The sequence below is a fragment of the Molossus molossus genome, unplaced genomic scaffold (assembly GCF_014108415.1).
Source record: "Molossus molossus isolate mMolMol1 unplaced genomic scaffold, mMolMol1.p scaffold_m16_p_9, whole genome shotgun sequence".
NCBI lineage: Eukaryota > Metazoa > Chordata > Mammalia > Chiroptera > Molossidae > Molossus > Molossus molossus.
In genome coordinates, this window is record NW_023425403.1 from 9,672,542 (window position 1) to 9,690,787 (window position 18,246).

At 45.9% G+C, this 18,246-nt stretch overlaps 1 protein-coding gene across 2 annotated transcripts in view; it reads left to right on the plus strand.

The window, feature by feature from the left end:
• The window catches only part of WWC2 (WW and C2 domain containing 2), a 174,584-nt gene that overhangs the window by 138,782 nt on the left and 17,556 nt on the right, over positions 1-18,246 (plus strand). For both annotated transcript variants that reach the window (XM_036250517.1, XM_036250518.1), the window contains exons 15-21: positions 527-719; positions 2,748-2,912; positions 9,359-9,483; positions 11,322-11,520; positions 12,484-12,648; positions 14,630-14,722; positions 17,594-17,836. In XM_036250517.1, coding sequence (XP_036106410.1) covers positions 527-719; positions 2,748-2,912; positions 9,359-9,483; positions 11,322-11,520; positions 12,484-12,648; positions 14,630-14,722; positions 17,594-17,836 — 1,183 coding nt within the window. The remainder of the gene's footprint in view (positions 1-526; positions 720-2,747; positions 2,913-9,358; positions 9,484-11,321; positions 11,521-12,483; positions 12,649-14,629; positions 14,723-17,593; positions 17,837-18,246) is intronic.

The window sequence follows — 18,246 nt, forward strand, 5'->3', positions numbered from 1 at the left end:
CCAAGAATTCCGAGTCCTCATATAACGTGTGCTCAGAAAATTCTCTTTAAAGTAGCCTTAGAAGTTATTCTTTTCGCTAACTCTTCTGAATTTTGCAAAGCAGAGGTCTCTTAAGACAGTTCCTCATTCCGGATACTTCTGTGATGCTAGACAGTGATACTTCTGGACTGTTGAATTTCATCTGTTTTGCATTCTTGTCACAACATGCTCCTCAGCCCTTTCTCGACTAGGATGACACGTTCCATTCCTGGGACACGATTATTGACGTCTCTCATTAAATACTTGGACATGGTCACCTAGGGTATCCCTACCTTCCCAGGCCCGGCTCAGAGGTCACTTACTTTGGAGGTGACTGCCACGGGCAGGTGGGACGTTCGATTGGTTTGTCCCACGGGCTACGCTCCCCTTCGCGTCCTGTCATGTCCTTGGCTGTATTTCTTTCCTCCGCAGACACTTTCAGACGGTCACTATGAATCCAGCGTCGCTGAAGAGCCTGAGACCCGTTCCGCTCTCTCGTCCTCTGCAGGTACCTCAGGGTTGCTCTGCTCCCCTCCTCAGCAGATGTCAGCTGTCTGTTTCGAACGAAAGTCCATCCGGCCACGGAATCCCTTCTGTTCAATGACATGTTCCGCGTGGCCATTTCCCTGACGGCCTTGCAGCAGAAGACGCTGTGGGTGGACCTGTGCTGTGTGAGCACTCACCGGAGAGAGGGGTGCCTGGTGGGTTCCTGGCCCCTGGCCTGGGGCGCTCCCATCGCAGGGTTCGAGGGGGTCGGGTCGCGGTCACCAGCCCTGTCACCGCAGATCTGCCCAGTGCCTCAGCACACCCAGCGGTGTTTTGGTTTCCTCTGCAGGAGGGATTTCGGGTTTTCATTCTCTTATTCCAGACCTTTAACATCTGCCTATACGTGGTGGTTTTTTGTAAAATCTACTTTTCGTTTTTACCCTTTGGGTGAAGAAGCACTTTGACCTCTGTTCTGTCGCCACAGAGTATGTTTATCCTCAGTACCAGTCTTATGCTGGGTGCTTGGCATACAGCTCATTAAATCCTCACCACTGTCTATGAAAAGGGTATGATTAGCCCTGCTTTAGATAAAGAACTGCTGAGAGAGGTAATGTGTTCACCCAGCTACCAAATGAGACATCCCCACACAGAATTCACACTTACAAATGGAAACTGGGCAGAATACGGAGTATATAGTTCCTTTCTTCAGCTCATTTTCCACAGTGGCGGAGCCCTGGGGACACGTACGCGTTGCTGTTTAGGGTGATGTGATGCTTTTTTTTTTTTTATCCTCACCCGAGGACATTTTTCCATTTTTTGTACAGATAGAGTGGGAGGGAGAGAGAGGAAGAGACAGAGAGAGAGAAACATCGACGTGAAGGAACACATCGAGTGGCTGCCACCGCACGACCAACCAGGGCCGGGGACAAACTGCAACCGAAGTACGTGCCCTTAGCGGGAACCGAACCCGGGTCTCTCCGGACCGCAGGCCGACGCTCTAACCACTGAGCCAAACCGGCCAGGGCGCAATGTGATGCTTAAATGCGAAAGACCTCATACAGCTAATAGTGAGTGTAACTCACATTGTACGTCATAAGCGGAAAACCATTTCACACCAGTAAAATACCGTATTGAAATGTGTTAAAAATAAAAAGTGGGCCCGGCCGGTGTGGCTCTGTGGTTGAGCATGGACCCCTGCACCAAGAGGTCACTGGTTCGATTCCCAGTCAGGACATATGCCCAGGTTGTGGGCCCGATCCCCAGTGGGGGGCATGCAGGAGGCAGCCAATCGATGTTCTCTCTCATCGATGTTTCTATCTCTCTCTCCCTCTCCCTTCCTCTCTCTCTAAAATCAATAAAGGGAAAAAAAAGAAAGAAAGAAAACAGTCAGTCTGTAACCAAACTTTTCTCTGCAGTACAGTAACAAACACAAAAACACATGTTTCATGATGCACAAAGTTGAAAAGAGTAAAAGATCTCTTATTAATATTTTTTTACTATATATAAAATATCTGATATTGCCTGACAATAAAGAAAGTTATAAAGAAGCAAAGATAATAGACTCATTAGGTTGACAGAAAGACTTAGTATATAATAGATATACTGTCAGCAGCTCCATACACTAATAAATATGTTCATTGATAGTCTTGTAAAATGATACAGTTTACTTTAGATTCTGGATGCTATGTGTGATTTGGTGGCATCTGAAAGTTTTTAACCTTTATTTATTTGTTTTTTACGTTCTTATAACTTACTTATCCAAAGAAAACTTTCAGTAATTTCTCATTTAAGAACCACAGTGGAGTTTTTATTTGTTTGTTTTTAAATTTTTCAGTGGACAATGGATTTTTGTAAATAATAATCATATCACCCATCGCATATTATAAGATGTATTATGGTTTGCACTTAGCCATTTGTTTTTTTAATTTTTGTTTCAACTTTTTATTTAAAAATCATTTACACGTACAGAATGTTACATGCTTAGTCATTAGGTTTTGGCTAAACAGTATCTCACAGAACAACTCCGAGCTGGCTTTTAGATTGGGGTCATTTCTTATTTAGTCACACCTGAAAATATAAAACATCTTCAGGTTTAAAAAACATCTACTAATGCTTTTATATCATGGATATCACTTTTTTTTACCCTACAACAAGTTTGTTCAATAATCTTACTTATATCAGGAGCAAGTATGAATGTAAACACTTTATTTTCTCTCTCTTTTTTTTTTCCTCACTTCACATAGGCTGGGACTCAGATCAGTCTGGCTGATTTACCGTTTTCCAGTGAGATTTTCACTCTGTGGTATAACTTGCTGCCTTCTAAGCAAATGCCTTCCAAAAAGAATGAAGAAGAAAATGAGGATTCTGTATTTCAACCAAACCAGCCATTCGTGGATCCTATAGATTTGGTGAGTCAGAATTAGAGAAGAAAGTCTTTGTGACTTAATAAAATAACACGGGGTATAGAATGCTGGGATACCAACGTGTTTTTATTCACTTTTGCCATCCTTCCTTTTCTCCCAGCTTCCTACAACAGAAATAAAGATCACTTCCAGCTCTGTTTCAAGTACAGTTTGTAAAAGAATCACTTGTTTCTGCTCACACTTCCTTCCATAAAAGTAAACTGATGGAGAGGCTTCATTGCTTTATGCGACCATGTAACACCTTTTGAATTGAGTTGATACTTTTATACATTGTATTCATGGCCAGGGAGCACATTTAAAACTGTTGTATTTTTGCAAAGGTCAAAAATCATTAAGCCTCAACAGTGTCTCGGTTTCCCTTTGTAACATCAATCTCCACAAATAATTCTATTAAAAAGTGTGTTGTAACAATAGTCATATTTCAGCGCTTCAGAACATTTTACAAAGGGGCGTAACATGAGGCCGTTTATCACCATTTGGCATCTGTGGATGTTGTTACTGAGTTCAGATTTATTTTAGATTCTCTACGAGGAAAGATTTTACTAAGCTTGGGTCATAATTAAAGCGGCCGTGCTCAGTTGATCCTCTGAGTGCAGGAGCCTACAGTGGGCATTGTGGTCGGTGGGAAAGGGAAATGGATGGATTGGTAGAGCTCATACCACACGCCCGGGTTTCTGGTAGAACTCAGCGAGGCTTTAGGAATGCTTTAATAATGGTCCCCCTGTGTGTGAGTATTTTTAACAGCTGTATGCAATATAATTCACATTCCATACAGTTCACCCATTTAAAGGGTACAGTTCGCCCATTTGAAGCACACGATTCAATAGTTTTTAGTTTATTCACAGACTTGTGCAACCATCACCAAAATCTAATATTAGAATATTGTCATCATCCCAAAAGGAAGCCCGTACCCTTTAGCTAGCAGTCACTCCCGGTTCTCCCTGACCCCGTTCACACAAGACAGCCACTGATCTTTCTGTCTGTATAAATTTGCTTATTAAGGACATTCCACATACATGGAGTAATACCATATTTGTTCTTTTGTGACTGTCTTCTTTCACTTAGCATGATGTTTTCAACATATATCCATGCAATAGCATGTATTAGTACCTCATCCCTTGTTGTTTCCAAATAATATTCCTCTGTAAGTATATACTACATTTTATGTATCTGTTCATCAGCTAATGGGCATTAGGGCTGTTCATACTTTTTTACTATTAATAATGCTGCTGTGAACATTGTATACAAGAGTTTATATGGACATGTGTATTCATTTCTCTTGAGTGCCTACCTGGGAGTGAAGTTGTTGGGTCATGTAATTCCACGTTTAATGTTTCGAGGAACTGCCAAACTGTTTTCCGAAGTGGAAATTCTCACCAACAATGTATGTGGATTCCAGACTCCCACACCCTTGCCCATGTTGTTAATGTCTTTTAAAAAATAAATAAATAAAAACATTTTTTCTTTATCAGTTTTAGAGAGAGAAAGGGAGAAGGAGAGGGAGAGAGAAACATCAATGAGAGAGAACACCGATTGGCCGCTTCCTGCACGCCCCCCACTGGGGATCAGGCCCACAACCTGGGCACGTGCCCTGACCGGGAATCGAACAGCAACCTCTTGGTGCCTGGATCCATGTCAACCACTGAGCCACACCGGCCGGGCGTAATCTGTCTTTTTTATTCTAGACATACTAGTGGGTGTGAAGTGGTATCTCTGTGGTTTTCATTCACACTTCCCTAATGACTAATGATGCTGAGCATATTTTCATGGGCTTGTTGGTCATTAGTATATCTTTTTTTTTTTTTTTTTGAGAACTCTCTATTTAGCTCCTTAGTTTATTTTTTAAATGAGTTATTTTATCTTTTTATTTTTGAGTTATGAGAGTTCCTCATATATTTCTGATATGTCTCTTACCCAGTAAATAATTTGCAAATATTTTCTCTCATTCTATGGGTTATCCTTTCACTTTCTTGATGGTTTCGATTGCAGTAAAGTTTTAAATTGTGATAAAAGTCAATTTGTCTGTTTTTTTCTTTTATCGCTTGTATTATTGATGTTATATCTAAGAAGGCTTTGCTAAACCTAACATCACAAAGATTTACTCCTGTGTTTTCTTCTGGGAGTTTCAAAGTTTAGTTTCATTTTTAGGTCTCTGATTCACTTGTTTTTATGTGTGACATAAATAATGGGTCCAGCCCTGGCCGGTTTGGCTCAGCGGTTGGAGCATCAGCCTGCGGACCAGAGAGTCCTGGGTTCAGTTCCCGATAGGGGCACGTACCAAAGAAAGAAAAAAAAAGAATGGGTCTTAGTTCATTCTTTTGTACATGGGCACACAATTGCCCCAACACCATTCTTTCCCCCATTGAATAATCTTGGCACCCTTGCTGAAAATCAATTGACCATAGGTGTGAGCATTTATATTCTGGACTCTGAATTCTGTTCCATTAATCTAATGTCTGTATTTATGCCAGTGCAACACTGCTTTGATTACTGTAGTTTAGTAGTTATTTTGAAATCAGAAAGGATGAGTCACCATCTTTGGTTTTCTTTTTCAAGATGGTTTGGGCTGTTCAGGGTCCTTTACATTTTCCATATGAATTTTAGTACCAGTTTGTCAATTTCCAAAAAAGACAGCTAGGATTTTGATAGAAATTGCATTGAGTCAGTAGGTCAGTTTGGAGGTATTGTCATCTTAACAGTGTCAAATCTTCTGATCCATGAATACAGGGTGTCTTCCCATTTATTTAGGTCTTCCTTAATTTCAACAATGGTTTGTAGTTTTCAGAGTCCAAGTTTACATTGCTTTTGTTAATTTTATTCTTTTTCTGTTTTTTAATCCTCACCGAGGACATTTTTGCATTTATCTTCAGATAGAGCTGGAGGGAGGGAAGGGGGAAGAGAGAGAGAGAGAGAAACATTGATGTGAGAGGGACACATCAAGTGGCTGCCACCCACATGACCCCAGCCAGGGCTGGGGACAAACTGCAACCAAGGTATGCGCCCTTAGCGGGAACCGAACCCGGGTCTCTCCGGTCCTCAGGCCAACGCTCCAACCGCTGAGCCAAACCGGCCTGGGCTAATTTTATTATTTGATACTCTTGTAAATAGAACTATATTCTTAATTGCATATTCAGACTATTCATTGCATAATTAATTTATCTTGTATCTTGCAACCTTGCCAAACTCATTTATTAGTTCTAATAAATTTTTAGTGGATTCCTTAGGATTTTCTATGTATAAGATTATACCTTCTGAAAACAGAGTTACTTTACTTCTTCCTCTCCAGTTGCTTTGTACTTCTTATTCTTGCCTGTTTTCCCCGGCGAGACTTTCCAGTTCAATATTGAGGACGTGGTGAGAGCAGGCATCCTGTCTCGTGCTCACCTTCGCAGGGAAGTGGTCAGTTTCTCGCTGCTGTGGTTTTCGCTGTGGATATTTTGTAGATGTCCTTTATCAGACTGAGGAAGTCGTCTTCCCAGTTGGCTGAGTGTTTTTAACCATGAAAGGTTATTGGATTTGACAGGAGCTTTTCAGCGTCTATTGAGATGATCATATGTTTTCTGTCCTATATCCTATTTGGATGGTCTTATTGACTTTTATTTATTTATTTATTTTTATCCTCACCCGAGGACATTTTTTTTATTTTTTGTTCAGGTAGAGTGGGAGGGAGAGAGAGAGAGAGAGAGAGAGAGAAACATCGACGTGAAAGGGACACGTCGAGTGGTTGCCACCCAAAAACCCAACCAGGGCCGGGAACAAACTGCAACTGAGGTATATGCCCTTAGCTGGAACTGAACCCGGGTCTCTCCGGGCCACAGGCTGACGCTCTAATCGCTGAGCCAAACTGGCCAGGGCGGATGGTCTTATTGACTTTTAGATGTGAAGTCAATCTTGCATTCTTAGAATACATCTCCTCTTGGTCATGGTGTATAATCCTTTTTACATGTTATTAGATTTAGTTTTCTTTTTTATTTTTCTTGAGGACTTTTTTGTCTATATTCATCATTTTCTTGTGAGATCTTTGTTTGGTTTTGATATCAGGGTAATTCTGGCCTCTTTGAATGAGTTAGGAAGTGTTCCCTCCTCTTCTACCTTTTGGAAGAGCTGGAGAAGAATTGATATGAATTCTTTAAGTGTTTGGTAGGATTCACCACTGAAACCATCTGGGCTGGGATTCTTCTTTGTGAGAAGTTTTTTCTGTAATAATTCAGTCTCTTTACGTGTTATAAGTCTATTCGGAATTTGTGTGTGTGCGTCAATTTGGGTCTGTGTCTGTCTAGGATCTTGCCCTTTGCAATGAGATTATCTGGTTTGTTGGTACACAGTTGTTCATAGTGTTCCCTTGTAATCCATTTTATCTTTGTAAAGTTGATCGTGACGTCCCCTCTCTCATTGCTGATATTAGTAATTTAAGCCTTTAGGCTATTTTTCTTGGTCAGTTTCTCTAAAGGTTTATCAGCTTTTTTGACCTTCTCAAAGTACCAATTTTTATTTTCATCGATTTTCTCTAATAGTTCTCTATTCTCTGTTTCATTAGTTTATAGTCTAGTCTAGTCCTTTGATTGCTTTAGGTTTATTTAGCTTCTTTTCCATGTAGGAGGTGAGGTTACTGGTTTGAAATCTTTTCCCCTTTTTTATTATAGGTCCTGACAGCTACAGGTTTCCCTCTGAGCACCACTTCAGTGGTATCTCAAATTTACCATATTGTGTTTTAATTTTCACTCATGTCACAGTGTTTTGTAATTTTCCTTGTGACTTCTTTGACTCATTGGTTATTTATGAAAGTGTTAATTTCCTATTTCTTTCTGTTATTGAATTATAATTTTATTACAATGTGGTCAAAGGACATATTTTGTATTATTTCAGTCCTTTTAAATTTATTGAGGCTTGTTTATGGTCTAGCATATGATCTATCCTAGAGAATATTCCATGTGCATTTGAGAAGAATGTATTTTCTGCTGGGCCAGGTGTTTTGTAGTGTTTCTTAGGTTCGTGAATGAATAGTATTCCATTGTATGCATGTATCACATCTTCTTTGTCCAGTCACCTGTCAAAGGACACAGGTTGTCCTTGTCTTGGTTATGTGAATAATGCTGCAGTGAAGGTGGGGATACCTATATCTTTATGAATAAATGTTTTTAGATTTTGCAGGTATTGATCTTTAAGAGGAAATGCCTCTTTTTTCCCTTTCACCACTTGTAAAATTTCCTCTTTTTCTTTGATTTTCAGCAATTTCACTCTGATATGCTAATGTGATTTGTATGTGTGTTTATTCTAGTGAAATTCTCCATCATTTCATGGGAGTTCCTAAACATTTGAATTGTAAAATTTTGAATTTTTTCTCTATGTAGAATATATGGATCGGCTGTGGGTCTGTCTCTTTTGTCTGTTGTTTCTCTTAGCTTTCAGTCACTAGGTCCTGTTGTCAGTGGAATACTGGATGTTATGTATGAAGAATTATAGCCCTGGCCAGTTTGGCTTAGCGGTTGGAGCGTCAGCCCACAGACTAAAGAGTCATAGGTTCAATTCCAGTCAAAGGCACATACTTCGGTTGTGGTTTGATCCCGGGCCCTGGTCTGGGTCATGTGGGAAGCAATCAGGTGCGCCTCTCTCACATCAATGTTTCTCTCTCTCTCCCTCCCTTCCACTCTAGCAAAAAAAAAAAAAAATCTATGGAAAGATATCCTTGGGTGAGGATTAAAAAAAAAAAAAGAATTATAGAGGCTCTGGCTGATAGCTTTCTGCAGAGAGGATGCAGTATTCTCCTGGAAGGAATATTACAATGTGGGCAGATCACCTGGATCATTTGGAGGATCTGAATTCCGGTTTTTCTCTCCCTAGGATGATGAGATGACCAAGATACCTACTTACTGGTTTAGCCTCCCGCTAACTGGTTTTGGCTTTGTTTCTCAGCTTCTCACTGCACATTTGCAGCTTAGGAATAGCAAATGCCTCGATTGTAATACTGTGCAGAAAATTGGGCTTACGTTAGAGTCATCTTCTTTGGTCCCTTACGTGCTGACTGCATGGTAATTCTCCACCCAGGTTTCCTCTCTGCATTCCACCAACACTGCCACCGTCTGGGCAGCCACTGTCTGTTCGGTCTGCGTGCCTCACCTCTAGAACTGAATGCCCCCAAGGGAAAAGAGTGGCAGTGATGGTCGCTCACCTCCTTGCATTTCCCTTCTGCCTTGGACCTTGGTCCTCTAGTCCCGATTGCCTTCGTGGCTCCTCATGCTTTAAAACAGCTGGAGGTTTTGTTTGTTTGTTTTTCCCTTTTAATTATATTTTATTCACCTTTCATATTCTCAGCAGGAGAACTGGGTCTCGTACTAGCTTCTTTTTCACAACCGGAAGTCCCCATCTGATGAGTTTTTGAGTTATTTCTGGAAGGGTATGCTGTTAACTGCCGCATGTCTTACATTCTCCAGGACGCAGTGTCAGCCTTACTTGCAAGAACGTCGGCTGAGCTGCTGGCTGTGGAACAGGAATTGGCCCAGGAAGAAGACGAGGAACCAGGGCAGGGAGAAGAGCAAAGGGGTCCGGATGGAGATTGGTAAAACACTCTCCTCCTTTTGCTGTTGGGAACTCAAAGGGGATGCATTTAGTTCCTCATAAGAAACTTTCGGGGAAACCTTGACGGGTTCAGATCTCATTCTGGAATCACAGTGGGCAGGGCAGCCTCAAGGAGCTGTCCCCAGAGGAACAGCTGTCCTTGGTCATTCGAGAGCTGAAGGAGGTAATGACGAGATGGTGGGTGAAGTTAACACATGACTGAGACTCTTGTTCTTCGGTAATTTTAAACACCATTTCCTGAGCTTTTTAAACTTTAAGTGTAAACCGCCTATTTTGAAAGGTGTGGTAGTTTTTGTAGATTTACAGATAAGTTTTAAAACCGGCTCTCTTTTCCTTTAAACTATCAGAAGTACCGTCGAGGCTTTGGCCAGTCAAAGCAGATGTTTAGGAAACACCTTCTGAGTCATCATTTCTCTCCACGTTCGCCTTTGTTTTGTTGTTGTTCTCTGCTGATTATTCATACCCCATCCTTTTAAAAAAAGGGGGTGAGGATAGGTTATTATAGCTGTGGTCTAGATTCATGTATGTATGAAGCACAATATCTTACCTGGTTTGTACTGTTTTCTCTAAAATCAGATTTTAGTGGCTGCATCTATTTTTTAAGTATACACGTAAAATTATTTGAGTGAACTTTATATATAGTTGCTTTTACTGTTAGTTTTGATTGAACTACTATTAATACATGTGCATATACATATATAACATACATTTTTGTGTATGTGTGCATATAAAACTTTTTAAAAATTAGAATGACAGGATATATCATAAATAACAGGAGCATGGACATTTGGAAGGCACAGCTTACTATGCTGATGTAAAAAGTACAGATGTGCTTTGTTCTTATCAAAAGCCCTTCATCATGAATAAAAATCAGAGCACCGCAAAGATAAATAAATAAATAAAAACATGAGAGTGATGATGTTTCGTCAAAGTATCTTTAGAGAATAAGCCTTCCTTGTGTATGTAAAATGCAATCTGTTTCACACACATTTCAAAAATAACACTCAGCATGTAGCAGAAAGGAATGTATAACTCCCAGTATTTCTTGCTGGTTCCCTCTTCTTCATTTCATGACTAGCGTTTAATTACTAGTCTAGGCCACTTTGACAGTATGTCCCCGATCACAGTTAAAGCTCAACTTCTAGTTGGTAAAGACAGTGTTTGCATTCTAAGGCTAGGGAACTCCACAAAGCGTGAGGGACTCCAAACCACAACGGTGCTCTTGCGTTCCTGCCAATAGAGTTTACACAAAATAGAATCCGTTGTGATGCCCCACCTGTAATGCCACCCAAGCCCATGCCGTGGCTTCTGTTGAAGGCAAGGTCCCCTGGCCCGAAGAGTGTTCTGTTATTTCAGCAGTAAAACTCCCTTCCCACAGGATCTGACCCTGCTGGACCGTGAGCACAGCACAGTTGATACTTATTCATGTCTCTGTTCACTCTGAGCAGAGTCCCTCTCTTCCCCTGTATGATTAATTTCACAAGAAATGAACAACTAACACCAGGTTCTATTAGAGTGAGGGACGATATTTTTAATAGCCAGAGCTAAACTTTATATTTGATTTTCAGTCTACTTCTATTTTAATCTCTAGGAATTAGGTCAAATTTCAGGAATCTAACTTTTTAGTACCTAACTAGGGTGATTTTGCTGTAGATCGCTAGAGATCATTTTATTTTTCACAGTCGTTTTAGTACAAATGGCTTGAATCGTGATGTGTCTGTTGTTCCTTGCCCCGATGACCGGTGACCGTGCCCAGGTGGCACTGTTCTTGGGCACGCTGGCTCGACTCACAGCGTGTCTTGTTTTACTTCACCGAAGGCTAACAATGCTGAGAGAGGCCTCCGATGAAATAGTGGCCGAAGAAGAGGCTGCTGTTACCTTGCCGGAGGGCGGTAGCCAAACAGAAGACTTGAGCTCGTGCCCGAGTGTGCCTGGGACTAATGAAGACACCAGTAGGGGAGGAAACAGCTGTGCCAGAGGCCTGGGAAGTCAGCCGCCTCCTGCAGTGCCCACGCTGGTGAGTGTTTCCAGCGACTGCCTGTGGCACAGCTCTCCTGGGCACCCGTCGACGAGGTGTGTCCCTTCAGGTGTAATTCCATACTACGACTGCGTGTGGAAGCTGACCGTGACTGGCATCCATGGGAGCAGGCCTTGGGAACGCTTCGAGTTTTTAAATGGGCCCAACTATTCCTTCTCCACTTAACTTGTATATAAGAAGTAGTGCTAAGTAGACCTTGGTAACTGTTCTGTGAATGTTTATTAAAAGCATTTTCAGAATTTCCTGGATAACACCAGGATACTACCTGATTGTATGAAGTTTCAGAAATGTTGTGAGTGTCTTTCCATTTCAAACATGCAGTAAACATTTCAGGTTCACCTTGGTCAGATGGTGCTCTGATCGACATCTCTTCTGGAAGGTGGCAGGTGACCCAGTTCAGGCACAGGCGCCGGCCAAGTTATTAAGCACTTGACTTTGCTAGTTAAGTGACAGACATGTCGGGGGGAACTATTTTCAAGCTTTGAGGAGGCCAGCAAACTTGGGACGTTGTAACAAGTTTAGACAATTTCAGTCCTTTATTCCCAAGAAGAAGGATGCCACATGTACCCTGACGGAAGACTTCATTTGGATGTATATGTGTAATTGTGTATTCTATGAAACCTATAACTTTGTAGTGTATTTTCAGTTTCATATATTTAATTACTTTTATCATTGATCCTGAGGGAAAAAAGAGAATCAGTTGAATGATGTTTAATGGTGAGACACGCCCACGTGAGGCTGTCTGCAGAGCCTGCTGGCCTCTGTGAACTAAACACGCTTTAGGCCTGAGCCCTCGGCGTGGGGTGGCCCTGGGGTTCCCACCGGGAGTGCACCTGCCCCCGTGCCAGATGAGTCTCTGTGGCAAAGTTAGACATTTCTTAGAAGTACGGGGCGTAAATGTATCCATGTGTATCAGCTGCTGACGAAGGCCTTCTGTTCCAGGTCGATAAAGAGACAAACACGGATGAGGCCGAGGACGCCAGCGTGGCGGTTCGGCCCAAAGAGCGCGGCGGGCTGAGCGCGCGGCAGCGCCCCCTGGTGAGGAGCAGCGTGATCGTGCGCTCGCAGACCTTCTCCCCGGGGGAGCGCAGCCAGTACATCTGCCGGGTAAGGGATGCTCCCTGCGGGGCCTGTGCATGCCTGTGCAGTGGGGAACCTCACATTCCGACTGCAGATACGCACGGCTAGAAATGCTTTTATAAAATACACATAAATATCACACTCTTGTGGTTCTTTTTAGTTTGGGTTTGGGGGTTATTTTCCCCCTTTTTCTAAATGTAATGTCTCACTAGCTCAAGTTTCATTTATTTGGCAAATGAGTGAAATTAGAGGCCTGGCTGCTAAGTATATCTGGACTTCAGTCCATCTTTAGAAACTTAAAGTGACTTGAGATTTACTACTTTGTATTTTTTTTTTTTTATCCTCACCCGAGGATATTTTTCCATTTTTTTTTTGTACAGACAGAGTGGGAGGGAGAGAGAGGAAGGGAGAGAGAGAGAGAAACATCGACGTGAAGGGACACATCGAGTGGCTGCCACCCACACGACCAACCAGGGCCGGGGACAAACTGCAACCGAGGTACGTGCCCTTAGCAGGAACCGAACCCGGGTCTCTCTGGATTGCAGGCCGACGCTCTAACCGCTGAGCCAAACTGGCCAGGGCAAGATTTACTACTTTGTAGATCTCTGCTGTGTACCACTCACCATGTTAGCTGGACCAACAAAAGTGAATTGGGTTTTAGAACAAACTTATCATTTAGTAATGGCTCTAGACAGAGAGTCAGGTTCGTGGTTCTGGGGAGAGTGGTTGTGGATTCGCACCAATTTACCCAAATCTATTTCCAGTAGTATCTATGATTTATTTATTTATTTTATTATTATTTTTTTTAATCCTTACCCGAGGACATTTTTGCATGTATCTTCCGATAGAGTGGGAGGGGAGGGGGGAAGAGAGAGAGAGAAACATCAATGTGAGAGAGACACATCGAGTGGCTGCCACCCACACGACCCCAACCAGGGCCAGGGACAAACTGCAGCTGAGGTATGTGCCCTTAGTGGGAACCAAACCCAGGACTCTCCAGTTCACGGGCTGATACTCTAACCGCTAAGCCAAACTGGCCAGGGCTATGATTTATAGTAATATAGGTTTACTACTATAAAATGAATTAGAAAATACATTAAAATGTATTCATTCGATTCCACACGTTTTTATTAAACACCTGCTATTGAGCATATTTCTAGATACTGCTTGGGATTTGTCTGTGAACAAGAGAGCCAAGCTCTGCCCTTGCAGAACCTGCATTCTTGGGAGTCGAGCCAGCCAATAAGCAGTTGACACGATGTCTTGGATGGAGACCAAGGCTGTGAAAACAAGGGTTGGGAATGGTAGGGTTCAGAGTAGGCTTCTTTGATAAGGTGACATTCCACAAAGACCTGAAGCCGGCGAGGGAGTGAGGATGGGCTCTCTGGGGTGAGACTTTTCTAGTTTGTGCAAACTGCGTCTTAACTCTGATTCTGAGCTCTGTACATCAGCCTTTCTTTTAACAAGGAATATTGCAGAATAGCTGAAAATACAAGGGACCACTTTATTTCAGAGTGTGTATAATTCTCTTAGCCCATGACTTCGGAGAGCGGCCACCAAAAGGCAAGTGTTTATTTTTTTTAATCCTCACCCAAGGACATTTTTCCATTTTTTGTTCAGATAGAGAGGGAGAGAGAGAGAGGAAGAGAAACATTGACGTGAAAGGGCCACATTGAGTGGTTGCCACCTGCATGACCCAACCAGGGCTGGGGACAAACTGCAACCGAGGTGTGCGCCCTTAGCGGGAATTGAGCCCGGGTCTCTCTGGACTGCAGGCCGATGCTCTAACCGCTGAGCCAGACTGGCCAGGGCAAAAGGCGAGTGTTTAAATTATTTATGAACATTAAGGTATTTAAGAAAGCAGGGCACAGGGAGAGCCTGCCCAGGGAGAATCTTCTTTAAGAGAGAAACTGTTGCCACCACGGCTTTATCTGTTGGACTCCGTCGCCAGCTCCCACTAGCACTCGGTCATGCAGTGTTTCCTTTCTTTTTTGTCCTCTATCGCCAGTTAAATCGAAGTGACAGTGACAGCTCAACCCTGGCCAAGAAGTCTCTGTTTGTGAGAAACTCCGCTGAACGGCGCAGTCTGAGGGCCAAAAGGGTACGTATTCCCCAGCAGCGGCGCCGCCCAGGCCCACCAGAGCCGCGGCTGCCCGGCGGAAGCACCAGAACTGCTGAGCACTACTGCTCCCAGCCTCGGGCTTCCGCGGGAGGCCGCGTGATGACGGAGACGCACGTTGTGTCAGCTGCGGAGATGGAGAGAGGACGTGCCTGAGAGCACCCTTCGTCACGGGTTCGGACCCCGGCTCAGGAAGGCAGGAAGTTAGCCCGCAGTATCGCTGGAGAAGGGGCGGCTGAGTGGGTGGCCCGGTGCCTACTGAGGGCCACGGTGTTCCCCACCACGCCTGGCTTCTGAGCTGTCGTGGGAAAGCGTAGCGCCCTCCTCTGACGGCGGGCGTGCCAGCTCCAGTCGGCTGCCCCAGGGGGCCACGGTCTCTGGTGACCTTCAGGGGTACATCTGAGAGAGTATTTACATAAATGAGAAGGTTGACCAGTTCACGTAGTTCAGAAAGTCCTGTTTACTTACCAACAGCTGAAATGCTAATGGGAAGTTACTTGCTCACTAATACTTTGTCTTAGTGATAACTTACTAGCTCTTTTATTTCAGCTTAAAGCATCCTCAGTAAGCACACGAAGCACTCGGTGCTAAGCTCCGCAGGTGTTCTAGTCTGGAAGAGGCCGGGGAAGCAGGGACCAGAAGCAGGGACCGGGAAGGTGTGGCAGGCAGGAGGGCAGGGGCTCTGCTGCTGGGGGGTGGAAAGGCCTCATGGGAGAGGTCTGCGGCCTTGACACCTGGATGACACTTCAGAAGAGAGGACAGCTTGGCTGGGGGTGGGGGCTGGATACAGGTGCTGTGGGTAGGTGGAGTGAAATGACACCAGGCACCGGGGCGGGGGCGGGGGCAGGAAGACACATTCAAGGGACAGGAGTGACCAGGCTCGGCAGAGCTTAGGCGCTGGGTGGGGGGGGAGACTGGGGGTGAAGACTGGGAAGGTAAGCTGGAGTCGTCGGCTCTACTGGGGACTCTGGCTCAGTACTGCTGTATGATCAGGAACCTTGGGTCCCCTGGTTTCACGTCCTCGTTGCCTGACAGCGATAAGCATGTTTTATTTTTTTTAAAGGTGAATGCACTACCATTACTTAACACCAGCATTTTCAGGGAATTTTGAGGTGTGGATCTTCCAGATTATCAAACTTGATCCTCTAAAAGTGACCGTCCTTCTGTGTCACCTGCCTTTCTCAGCAGCACGTACTTTCAGAGGAGGGGAGCCCCCTTCAGGGAAATTGTAACCAGGAGTGTTTACGAACTGAGTGGAGCTGGGTAGCAGCCAGTCATGGTGAACTCAGCTCTTAGAGCTGGTGGAGCCAGAGGGTAATCCTGAAACGTGCAGGAGGTGGTTGCTAAGTGGCTGTTGCGGTGAACAGGGGTTTGGTAGAAGTGATGGGCAGTGGTATTCTGAGTTGGGTTTACCATGAACAAGGGGCAGTGGTGTAAGGGAGAAGGTGAGTAAGAGGTTTACCCGACTGGAGAGAGAAGCAAAGTGCCAGGCCCGGGGTCCGTGGGGGAGCCCCTCAGCTGCTCCCGAGAGCCGATGGTGCACATCTCTTTCCGGTTCGGTGACCTCCCACTTAGGCTTGGAAACGGTTATGGCAGGAGTATTTACACCACAGGAACTGGCCGACCCTACAGGTCAGTGAGCCACTTTAAGCACTTACTGGCCGGCTACCGGGCACTGGAGTCCTGAGGAGGGCTCCATGCGCATGACGACTAGGAAGGCTACCTGGTTTTGAAAAATGAGTAATACAGTCAGACTGCGTGTCTGGGTGACTGCTGTAATGTCTGTTGGAGCAGAGGTTGAATGAAGGGGACCTGATGAGAGTGTGGCGGACACTGGAGAATGGACAGCAGGGTGCTGGACGAGCAGGCCACGGGGAAAGCTCTTCAGGTGTGGGTGAGGCTCTGCGATGAGGAGAGAGGCAGACAGGCCCCCCTCTCGTCTGTCGTGAGCACCCCATTGTCCAGATCTTCAGGCTGGAATACTCCTCCCGCTTGCATCCCCTCTCTCGTGTGGGACGGTCCCAGCTGTTCTCAGCAGCCTCCTTTCCCGTCCCCTGTGCCGGCAGTGCCCTCCTGCCCGCGTACGCGTCCTTCCCGGCCCGTCTGAATCCCTTTCCCCAGGCCCTTCCGACCCAAGCTGACCGACTCCCTTCCCTGACCTGCGGCACAGAAGTCGCTTCTCGGCGTCTCCTGCCATCCTTTAATGACATCCCAAGGTCACACATTGTGTCTTCTCGTCTAGGGTTTTGCCGGCAACCCCCCAGCAGACATTCACCCCTACTCATTGAGATTATTTCTCGATAACGGATAAGACTGGCTGCAGGAAGGATACCGGGGATGCGGGGTGAAAGGTCACGTTAGACCATGGGAGGCAGCGCTGACTGGGGAGGGGACAGTCCGGGGCTGAGCTCCGCCTTCCGCCGGGCACGTGCGGAGTAACAGCGGAAGGTGTGCGCTCTGGGGACGGCCGCGTCCTGAGGTGGAGGAAATGTGCGTTTCTCGGGGTGCAGGGAGGGCGGCCTTTGTGTGGTCAGGTGGTGGCGACCGGAGGGGTCCGAGGTTTGAAGCAGTAAAGGTTGTTCCTTGCGACTTGCTCATTGCGGTACGGCTGCCCGCCCTGCTCCCTGTCCTCACTCGGGGCCTGTCTCTGGATCTTGGCCGTCCCTGCAGCAGGCGACAGAAACGCACAGAGCACACACCTGCAGGTGACCCGCGTCACTCCCGCTGACCTGTCCCTGGGCTGGCGACGCCTCGCCCAGGGGAGCGAGGACGCGCCCCCGCCGACCGCCAGGGAGCAGGACAGGCAGAGGTGGCTGCGGCGTGACGCAGCTGTGTTTGTTCTCCGACCGCCAGGCCGCGTGCCAGCCGGTCCTTAGACGAGCAGCTCCCGAGTGCCCCGTGCGCACGTCGCTGGACCTGGAGCTGGACCTGCAGGCCTCGCTCACCCGCCAGAGCCGCCTCAACGACGAGCTGCAGGCCCTCAGGGGCCTGAGGCAGAAGCTGGAGGAGCTGAAAGCTCGGGGGCAGACGGACCTTCCGCCGGGGGTGCTGGAGGACGAGAGGTTCCAGAAGCTCCTGAAGCAAGCGGAGAAGCAGGTACGTGTTCAGGTGCCCCTCAGCTCTGAGGTCTTGGGAGAGCCATCCCTGCAGAGCTGTGTGTGGGGGACACCAGCTCACACCTGTCCCCTCAGCTCTTCGCCCCTGGCCCCGCACCGCGTATGGTGCTCAGAGCGCATTTCTCCTGAGGCCTTTCCAACCCCGATTCAGAGAGGTCAGAGTGGTGCTGCCGCCCCAAGGGGCAGGCCAGAGGTCCCCCACCCCACCCCACCCGCCGCTGCCGCTCTGGTGGCCGCTGGCGTCCAACAGGAGGGGACCATGGCGGCGAGGGGGTGGGTCCCTTCTGCTCAGCATGAGCCTTGGCAGATAAACACAGTGTAGCCTTTGAACGTGAGTGATAACTTGTGATAGAAGTTTCTCGTGGGTCTTCAGGATCCGTCCATCACGTC